Source organism: Cynoglossus semilaevis, chromosome 6 (genome assembly GCF_000523025.1).
Source record: "Cynoglossus semilaevis isolate Cse_v1.0 chromosome 6, Cse_v1.0, whole genome shotgun sequence".
In the NCBI taxonomy this organism is placed as follows: Eukaryota; Metazoa; Chordata; class Actinopteri; order Pleuronectiformes; family Cynoglossidae; genus Cynoglossus; species Cynoglossus semilaevis.
Genome location: NC_024312.1, coordinates 17,047,237 through 17,058,039, shown reverse-complemented (window position 1 = coordinate 17,058,039; position 10,803 = coordinate 17,047,237). Strand labels below are relative to the sequence as shown.

At 39.5% G+C, this 10,803-nt stretch overlaps 1 protein-coding gene and 1 long non-coding RNA gene across 2 annotated transcripts in view; one reads left to right on the top strand and one right to left on the bottom strand.

The window, feature by feature from the left end:
- Positions 1 to 751: 751 nt before the first annotated feature.
- LOC103380431 (1-phosphatidylinositol 4,5-bisphosphate phosphodiesterase zeta-1) overlaps positions 752 to 10,803 on the top strand; it is a 14,501-nt gene continuing 4,449 nt past the window's right edge. Inside the window, exons 1-9 of the mRNA XM_025056532.1 lie at positions 752 to 1,220; positions 2,100 to 2,301; positions 3,767 to 3,911; positions 4,084 to 4,236; positions 6,520 to 6,681; positions 6,831 to 6,984; positions 7,166 to 7,282; positions 8,719 to 8,885; positions 10,720 to 10,803. The exon at positions 10,720 to 10,803 is cut by the window's right edge and continues 40 nt beyond it. Of these exons, the coding sequence (XP_024912300.1) occupies positions 860 to 1,220; positions 2,100 to 2,301; positions 3,767 to 3,911; positions 4,084 to 4,236; positions 6,520 to 6,681; positions 6,831 to 6,984; positions 7,166 to 7,282; positions 8,719 to 8,885; positions 10,720 to 10,803 (1,545 nt within the window). The 5' untranslated portion in view covers positions 752 to 859. The remainder of the gene's footprint in view (positions 1,221 to 2,099; positions 2,302 to 3,766; positions 3,912 to 4,083; positions 4,237 to 6,519; positions 6,682 to 6,830; positions 6,985 to 7,165; positions 7,283 to 8,718; positions 8,886 to 10,719) is intronic.
- LOC112487150 (uncharacterized) lies at positions 7,284 to 8,827 on the bottom strand. The gene is made up of 3 exons (XR_003049960.1): positions 8,695 to 8,827; positions 8,502 to 8,591; positions 7,284 to 8,394 (listed from the first exon to the last, which is right to left on the bottom strand). It is a non-coding gene; the product is annotated as an uncharacterized LOC112487150 (long non-coding RNA).

Genomic DNA, 10,803 nt, shown 5'->3' with positions numbered 1-10,803 from the left:
GATCCCAGCATTCAGTGATGGACCCGTTCTAGGAAACCGCTCATCCCAACCTGTTCATAATGAACAGGTGACAAAGTGCACACAGGATTGTCGCTGTAGACGGCATCGTTTGGTTGAGCGACCAAACAGCTTTGAGAAGAAAACTGAAGCACGGTAAAACTCTTGGCACCAACCCAGACAGTGAAGGCATCGTCACGGGTGTGAATGTGAAGACCTTTCCAAGAAACTGCGTCGCAACAGCAACAACAACCCATCCAAACTTCACTGGGAAGACGGATGCGATCCAAGTCATCATTTTCACAGGGATGTCAGGAGACTGGTCGCATGTAGAGTAAAGGTTGGTTGACCAACCGGTAACAAGTTTTCTATTAAAGAGATCATCGAAAAACCCGGAGACAAAATTTCACATTATTTTAAAACCGTCCTTCACAGTCCTTTTATGTGACCATCATAAAAGGACAAAAGATGAAAGTCTATCCTTAAGGAATAAAAAAATAAACATGGCAGATCATTGACTGTTTCAGTAAAAAAAATAAAAATAAAATTCAATAATCAAAATAAAAGCTGTCAATCACCACCTGTAACCAACCAATCAGATCTTAGTGAAGCTGCCTCAGAAATGCAACATGATGAGTACAAGCACAGGCACCTGTGAAGAAGGCCAGCTGCTGTAAAACAACATTATTATTGTTATTTTTAATAATTAATACACTGAATAACTCACAGGAAACTAGCAGAGAGCAGGGTGAGTAAGAAGTGTTAATAAAATAAAATGTTGCCAGAAGTAGTTCAGTTCTGATAGACAAGAGTTGTATTCAAATATTCTATTTAACAACCAGGAGCCGGAGTAAATGTCCAGATGATTCCATTTTTCAACATGAAAATGTTGAAAATAGTATTGTCTGTACTTTTACAGTGTCCAAATATTTCCATAGGACAATTCACGTGTCAAAAATATACATTATCTCCGACTGTGAAGGATAGCCATCAGATCATGAAGCTATATATAATGACTGTGCACAGGGCAGCAATGAAGAAAAAAGAAGTGCCCTCCTCCAGGAGGGCCGAAATCCAACGACTCTTTGATAGATACGCATCAGAGCAGTCCACTCTGCAGGTCGACGCCCTCCTCGCCTTCCTTCAAAAAGAGCAGATGGAGCACGCAGCAAATGAGGAGACGGCAAACACTCTGATCACTAGATATGAGATTGATGAGACAGGTGAGAACCATTTCAGAGGGGCAGAAATAGTACTATCCTGTCAGAACTTGTTAAAATCCTGTTGATCAGGTTTTGACACAGTCTGTACAGTGACGTGAATTTGAAACCCTTTAACCTGAAAAGTCGGTTTAGTTCTTTAAAGAACATCCATCATCAGGTGAAGGTTGGGTTTTACCCTGGACAGATCAGCGATCTATCACAGAGCCACATCTACAGGAACAGCCATTCACGCTCTGGTCATTGAAGAGTGTCTAATTAACTTATCATCATGTTGTTGGACTGAGGGAGGAGAACAGTTCCAGACTGAGGGTAGAACACAGGAACACCATGAGAGGAGATTTAATTAGACAACGCAAACCACAGACCATTCACCAGCTCAAACCGTTACACAAATAAAATGGACAAACTGCTCTATTCACTGCAGTTGGAATATTAAACTATTTGGACATTTGTTCAACAAGTGTGCCACCTTATACAGTACAGATTGAATAATTATTCATCACAATTTTTAATTCAAACTGTAGCTTAAAATTAAAAAAAAAAACTTCCTGAAGCATTATTCCCAATGTTCATTTGCATCATCACAGCGGAGGAAAATCATTTAACATTTTAGCCCCAAACTCAACTGCACCTTTGAATGGAGTTGCGTAGCAGTTGCTTTTAATAAGGTAAAAGCTAATGTATGAGGTATTTATATTGCAAGTACATCTAGTTGTTTGTTGTTTTTTTGTTTTTTTTAGAGTACATTACATTTAATGCAGTCCTTGTGCATCAGCTTGATGTCTAACAGCTGTGGTGGACGCCTGCTGTTATCTCTTTTACTACACATAAAGTAATGGTGTAATTGATGCCTGTGTCTGTGTTTTCTACTTCCTCCAGCCAAAGAGAACTGCTCCATGACATTTGCAGGATTCCACAGGTACATGGAGTCCAAAGACTGCTGCCTCTTCAACCACACTCACACAGCAGTGTATCAAGACATGGATCAGCCTCTGACCAGCTACTTCATCTCCTCGTCACACAACACCTACCTGACCAGAGATCAACTAGTGGGGAAAAGTCACCTTGATGCCTATGTAATGTAAGATCATTTAAGTATGATACATAAAGACGGTCATTGGACTCATTCTGACAAAGTTACCCACATCTGGGGAAACACTCATGTCACCTGAATGAGTTATGAGTCTTAACTGGACTGAAGATGAACTAATGTAAAAAAGCCCTCATCAAACAACAACCTCTGTGCTTTAAGTCTCTTTTTCCGACATGTGTGGTATCTGGACTATCTTTTTTCCTCTCATTTCGTTGACCCATGTGCTGAGGCAGACAGTGTAATTGCTGTGGTCCCTTTATGGGACAATGAGAGTGATTACAAAAGGGGCTGATGGTAGCACATGTGCTGTATTTATGGTCACTGTGAAAGTGCTGAGTGTCCTGGTCGGCTGGTGGAATGGAACGCTCCGAACCAATGATCTGGAAGCTTTGGTTTGCGTGCATAATGGAGAACTCATCCTTCGATTTCGTTGGTACACATGTCAAACGCTAGGCCCACATATTTCATGTGGCCCACCAGTTAGTCACATGTGCATTTTCATAAAATTCCATTGGTCTATGGCATATGCATGATGAGTAATTCATATTTCTAATTCAAGCAATCAAGCATGCTTTTACCATAAACTACATCTCCCATGATGCCTCTTCATTTGATGACCTGCCTTCTGGCATCCTGGTGAAAGGAAATATCAACAACTAATGGGACACACTGGACAATCTGCATTGTCTTATCAACCCCTAACAATTTGGCTATTATAGTTTTGATTTTTCTATTTTGAATCATTAAAAAAATCCTACTTTTTGTGCGTAATCATATTCTTATACTTGATGTTCATATTTTGATTTTTCGTTTTTGAGGAAAAGGTTGTTCCAGTCTCTTCAAATTAAATATTCCTGTTAAAGCATTGTCAGCACTAGACTGTAACTCAATAAATGTTAATCTTGTTTTGCCTGCAACTTAGACTGGCTTTTAAATTCTGGCCCCTAGAATGATTGAGTTTGACACTTCTGCTCTAGAGCATTACTGTAGGGGAAAAGTAGTAAACGCAATAATCAACAATCCCGATTAAATGTGTATTTTTATTAAAACACTATGCTACACAATATATATAAAAAAATCCAAATTAATAGTGGTTGATGACTAGATTAATAATTTCTTCCTTGTACTTCACAAAACATCTGTATATTATATGTATAATAAAATATATAGGCTAATATACAGTATGTACATAAATGTACACTGAGGTGTTGGCCTTGAAGTGCTGCAGTGACTAACTATAAACTATAAAAAAATTTGTACAATTTGTAGACAACCATGGTCTAATGCAAACTGCTGTTGACATGTTTTAAAAATAAGATGATGGTCCTACACATATAGCGAGGAGAAGCAAACTAAAAAAAAAGTTAAAAATATTGAAAAAAAGTCAGTATTTCACAGTAAAGATGGCTATGTTAATGCTAATGCTAATGCTAATACATATGATTGTGCACAGTGCTCTGAGGAGAGGCTGCCGCTGTCTGGAGATTGACTGCTGGGATGGGCCAGACATGGAGCCTCTAGTCTACCATGGCCACACCCTGACCACAAAGATACTCTTTAAGGATGTCATCCAAACCGTGGAGCAACATGCCTTCGAGGTAACATCATGTTTGTTGACATGCTTTCCCCCCGGGTGGTAATCCTGGGAGGAAACTTGACTTTCCACCTATACTTAGCTGCATTTTTCTGATCCATACCATCTCTTATCATACACTAAAAATAATCTGTGCATATCGAGTCCAGTAAATCTAAGTCTGATCGTTTCTTAAGGTGTCCGCTTACCCAGTGATACTGTCACTGGAAAACCACTGCTGCCCGGAGCAGCAGGAGGTCATGGCCCAGTACCTCATCACTATCCTTGGGGACAAGCTGCTGAAAGCTCCTTTGGATCATCCAACCACTGGAGATCTACCAAGCCCAAATGTAAGACTGGGATAAAATGGGGATTTGGCAAAGCACATTTATAGATTTTCTGGTGTAATCAAGTGTTTTTCTGTACTGCTGTTAGCTGTGAAACACAAAAACAAGAAGTAGAAAAACACATATCCAGTATACCATCAACACAGAAGGCTTCATGAGTCTGTTTCTGAGTCGCTTCTTTTTCACTCTCCTCCTCTGGGACATGAGGTAGATATCTACTCAACTCTTTGTTCTCCCAGAGGTTCAAACACACCACCACGATGTTGTTTATCATTAGAATGGTCCATCACTGCATACATACTGAGGATCATTGTTTTTAGGGATTACTCTGACTGAAAACATCCAACACAACGTGCAACACACGGTTCCTGAAAGTCTCTGGAAGTAGTCTGTAGAACATAAGGAGGATGAAAGGTTTTTCTTCTCTGTGTGAAATGTATGCCTTCACTCAGGAGAGTCTTTGCTGCAACTGCCTTCAAAAAATTGCATTATGGTTTATCCTGGACTTGTATATTCAACGGATATAAAAAAGAATCACATACACATTTCAAATGTGTTGATTTTAATTTTTTTTTATTTAAATTAGAAGTAATCCATACTTGACCATTCATATTTCAGTTGAGAAAAATAAAAACATTTAGGGGAAGATTAAAGATTAAAAGAAAAACTTGACTAATGCAGCCACTCTTATTATTATTATTATATATGGCTTTAAAGTCATTTGTCATTTGACTTAAATGTAGCTCTGGGTTGTTTCCATGCTTTCACATGAAAAATGGGTTTCATCCTCAGCCTCTCAGCAGACTCCTGGAGATGTGTAAGAAATATAGACTGATACATGTCGCTGTTTATTATTCACGCTAGAAAGCCTCAGTTCCAGCTGTAGAAGAATAGTTCCAGAATATAATGTGCTGCCATCACCATGCTACACAGAGAGTACGGTGTTCCTGATGATGAGCAGTGTACTCTTTTAGTAATAATTGTGGACAATGGACCTCTGATGAGACCAAGATTGCGACAGCCAATCATAGACAACTACATATTAACACTTGACTTTAGGAAACTAGATTTGAAGTCTCACTAGTTGGTTCTTAAATCTGAATAGATTTCGGAAATACGTCATTGGTCTGTCCTCCATGAGTCCTGTCTGTGTGACTGCACTTAGTTTTTTTTCTGTTACCCAGACTAACTGAGTTCTGAGGCCAGTTTCTGATTCTGATCCTGTTTTGGGCTTGATTGATTCAAAGAACTGTCCCCGATACCTCTGTCCTAAAGTGCTGGAACTGGGTCCTCCTCCCATACTTTTACATTTCCCCATTGCGACGCCGTAATGCTACTGTCCTTCTCTCAAAAACTAACCCCTGTGTTACTTCTGCTAAAAGACAAAGCTGACATAAATGGTAATAAATTATGGTCAGAATGAGTTAACTAAATACTGTTGGTTTATATGTGACTGGTTGATATCTGATATGTCAACTTTCTAAGAGTTTGTCCGTTTATTATAGACCTAATCCTAATTTGTTTACATATTGCCTGCAGCAGAGTTCGACTAGAGAGCCAAGGACACTTGTCTCTAATTACTCTAAATCCAACATATTTGTGGGATTACTATACAGTCTGTTACGAAGCTGTAACTCTTTCTCAATGTCAACACAGGGCAAAAGTCTCTCCAAGAACCTCGTGTTACACCAACACCATAGACAAGGCGTTGATTTCAGCTCTACTGTGTAACAGCAGTGCATCTCCATAGGAATGTATGGAGTCTGGAGTTTTCATTCTATATTGACTCGTACACATTCTTTATTTTGGCAGATGTGTAATTAATCCACATACTTTGCTTTTGGATTAAGTATGGGGCCTAATATGTGGCTTAAATTGAACCCCCCCCCCCCCTTTTTTTTTTCTTTTTTTGAAGTTTGTGGACAAAAAGCAATCTGTAGGTGCAGATTAGATTTGCAGCAAAGGCCTGATAGTACAGCAGCAGGCGTGTGACTCAGTGGTTTGGTTCACCTGCTCTTTTGTCCTGTATAATCCACTGTCTGGCTGAGTGTTGTAATGCATTGTGTATAGACGAGAATAATAAGAGAGCGAGACAAATTGCAGAGGGGCAGGTTTGTGCAAAGGTTTCAAATGTGTTTGGAGACAGAGATTTAGAGGAATTCACAGTGTGACTGTGCCGTCAACAGCACGGTACAAGTTGCATTTGTTTGTGTGTGCGTCTACAAAATGATTTCTCCACATGTAAACTGACAGAACTGTGAATGTGTTTGATTGCCTGATCGCCAGGACTTGAAATATAAAGTTCTCATCAAGTATAAAAAGCAAAAGTCCCACAAGTCTGAGGCTGCATCAGGGACAGAGACAGAGGAGACTACAGATGAGGGTGAGGAGGAGGAGGAGGAGGAGGAAGAAGAGGAAGCTCCAGCAAAGTCAGGGTCAAAGAAAAAAGTAAGTCAGGGCAGGAAAATCTTGAAAGGCATATTGACATAACTGACTGACTTAAAATAATATAAAATAACAACTTTCAGTTCCAACTGAGTAATGTAACATTTTAATTTTTTTTTTGTCTTTTTGTCAATCCTATATATGATGTTTAGAAGACTGAGTTAGTGGCCAAGGCTTTGTCTGACCTGGTCATCTACACTAGGTCTGTCAAGTTCATTAACTTCAGTCACTCCAGGGACAATCAAAATTTCTATGAAAACACGTCGATGGCGGAGGCAAAAGCACAGAAGCTCATCAAAAAGTCAGGTAGGAATTTGATTAATGGCCAAGTTTAGGATAAATGCGTTTTCATGACATTTTCGAGCTCAAATAAAAAGTAAAAGTAAAGTAACTAGTTGTGCAGGAATATAGGAGCGATGTCTCTGCAGTGGAGGGTTAATAAAAATGTGCTTCCTGACCTTTGGCTGTTGTGCATTTACCTTCTCAGGTGCAGACTTTGTCCAACACAACCAGAGGTTCCTCAGCAGAATTTATCCATCAGGCTCCAGAGTGCTGTCGTCTAATTACAACCCTCAGGATTTTTGGAACGTTGGCTCACAGCTCGGTCAGTCAAAGCCTTTGAAAAAATTAAAGCACAGCTTAGTCTGTTTGCAAATATTGGAAAAATGTAAATAATTCAAAAAGTGTTTATGCATCCTTATCATGGTACTATAGCTGCATATGTTTCACATAGACTGATACATATTTCATTATTAAGAATACAGGAGATAAACCAATTAAATCCACTGAAATAATCTTTCCTTTTTTATTACTACACAGAGGAGGCAAAAGAATGTCTTTTATACAAAAATATTAATTTGGAAAAACTGTAAAACTTCATAGGGCTCAAGGAGGAATCTATAGACCACTGATTATTGTTTGTTGGATTTGGCTGTAAACAAACACAAAGAAATCATCAAATAATATAATCAAGTCTACTGTAAGGAGTGTCTGTTTTCAACAGTTACAGTTAATCAGTATTTTAAAAAGCTGCTTTTGATTTAACCTCATGGAGTGAGTATTAAATATGAACACAGCCATCTGTACTGACAGTCCCAGAAGTAAATCAGTGTGATCTGTCTTCAATTCCTTTGACTATATTAGAGTTGTGTTTACCTAAACAGGCCCTATTCTCACACTGAGTAAATTGAAACTAAAAGTTAATTATATTTGATTTTATATATTTTTAGGTGACATTTTTGTTGGCTGGTGCACAAGAAAATTCCTACTTGACTATAAACAAAAAGGCAACTGTATTCCATCCACGTCCTGTGCTTAAAGGTGGCAAGGGACAGACGGGTATGACCTCAGAGAAAATACAGGCGTTTTTAGATAAATGTCAGACCGTGCAAGTACCGCACGACTTCCAAAACCAGAACCATCTTTGTTGCAACCTTCCCTAAATCCTCTGGAAATGCCTATCTCGCCCATGGGATTAAAGTCACTCCCCTGATCTGTCTTGGCCCAGTGTTCTTGTCACTCTGTCAGTCTTTACATATTCTCTTCATCCATCACTATTGCTCAGCCTGGCAGCCAATGACACTGATGTACAGCCCTGCTGATCGATAAGCAGGCTGTCTGCAGGTGGTGGTGACAGCCGCGCAGATGCTGAGCGATACAGGCTTCAGACTGACGGTGGAATAAAACTGCAGCTCTGCAGCAGGGAGATGATTGCTCCTGTGAAACATATAAAAGGCATGGCAGAGTACAGAATTAAATAGTCCTGTTGCATTATTCATATGTAGTTCCAGGCTAACTATAAAGCACAATTACACAACACTCACCAACACAGGAAGCCGTGTGCTGCAGAAAAGCCTGAGAATGTGCCTTTATTGCAGCCAGTGACTGGAGAGTCCTCCCTGATGTAATGCATGCTACGTTATAATGTAAACATGTCATCAGTTACTGTACTATACATGTCTTTATGCTGTAGAGATAATAAGCAAGGCGTGTACATTTCTGGCCTCCTCATCGTACCAACACTCCCATGATGTTTTACAGTGGCTCTGAATTTCCAGACTCTGGGTTTGCCTATGGACCTTAACGATGGCCGTTTCCTGGACAACGGGGGCTGCGGGTACGTCCTGAAGCCGGTGGTGCTTATGTCCGATCAGGGCTTTGATCCTGGCGGCCAGAGCAGTCACACGCCGACACAACTGCTGCTGAAGGTAAAGCTACAGAGAACTGAATGGTGAATAATTCACTCAGGACCGACTTATGGATTAGTGGTTTTGTCTGAGGCCTATCTGCTCAGTGTACAGTGTGTGTGCCTCCTGAGCCTGTCTCCATGATAATCCTGACCATTGTGATGTGGAGCTCCTTCCACTCCAGAGAAATGCCGCGCAGCTGAACGTCGTTAACCAATGACATGAAACTAACTGCGAGGTTCACCACTTAATTGAACAATTAATAGAAGACAGAGCCAAAGAGAATAAACGCATTTTTTAAGAGTTTAATTAATCTCTGCCAAGTGAATACGGATTATGTGTCAGGTTTTATATTTAATTGCCAGAAAACATTTGATTTTTGCCATCATTTTTTCAGAAAACAGACAAACTGAAATGAAATACATGCCCTGATATTAGTTCAACATATGATGGTGAAATTGATAGCATTTCAAACCCATATAGAGTAAGAGTCATTTGTCATTAATTGTGATACATGCTCAACATATGAAAAGTAAATTTAATTGCAATGTATAATTATTCGTTTAATTATTAATCTACTTTTTTTTTGGTGACAGCCATACAGCAGCTTTTCTGTCAGAGAAAAAGTTAATGTTCCAATTGCAGATTTAGATGATGATATGTCTCTGGGAAAGACATTTAATTCCAAGTCACTGCTGATGGCTGTGATTTGATTTGGAAGACAAATGAGTAGGTGATAAACAGTTTCATTTGTTGTTTTGGATTGACCGGTACAATTCAATCACAGTTTTTTTTGTTTTTGTTTTTTTGTCATGAAAACCTTAGGAGACGACGTTAGGACCGATCATGCAACAATCACAATTATTTCAGAATGACAGTCGGTAGATCAGAGATCAGAGGAAACCCGTGGGTACTGAACACAGCAGTAGGGGGAGTCGTCATCATGTCTCAAAAAGTACTAAGAAATAATTATAAAAAGTGAAAAAACAATATTATTAAATGGTTTCATTTCCCCGTTAGTGTATTTTTTCTGTGTGAAATGCCAGAGCTGAAGACACCTGTCTTGAAAAAGTCATGTCTCTGCCACGACATCAGACAACAGACAAAGACAACAGACAAGGCCTAGGATCACAAATGAAAGTCAAATACAAAATTAACAAATGTCTGCTGTTCTTTGGAAATGCGTGTCATGCTGCCAACTTTTTCTCCGGTGTGTTTCAACCGAAGCTTGGTGCTTGGGAAGTGAAGTTCCCATTAACTGAATAACAGTCTGAGAGTTATAATCTTCAAGTGCCTCGAAGCACCTTGGCTGGAGTTAAAGACAAGTGAGTGAAGACATTGACAGAGAGAAAAAGTTGTACCTATTAAATTACACTCACAAAGATTTCAGCATTTCTTCTTCTTCACTTGACTTATTAAAGCCACCAGCTCCTCAGTCACTTGGAATCACACTCATTAGTAACGCTCAGTGCTGTATCCAGGCTCGGGTTTTTAACTTTTATAGATTTTTTTTCATTAGGCTGCCTAAAAATATCTCCGTCCTTTATTTAAGTAATATTTCAAAGATGCAGTGTTTTGTACCGTGGCTTTTGAGGAGTAGGCATGCTCTCATTTTGAGCCAGACACTGTAAATCTTCATTATTACTAAGTGATGAATGTCATAAGTACACGCAGGTTTGTCTTTGACCACAAGGAGGAGAGGAGGCTCGGTGTGAGAGGACTGCAGATGAAACCTTCTGTCACATTTCTTTTCTTTCCTAGTTTTACTGTTTCTACTTTTTTTTAAATTTCACTTTACGTCACTGTTACTGGGAACCACTAAAGCCAACAAAACTTTCTACCCATACTTCCCCAGGTGATCAGCGGGGCCAACCTTCCTGTCAACAGGAGCGGCAAAGGTCTGGACCCCTTCGTCCGGGTGGAGATACACGGAGTTCCT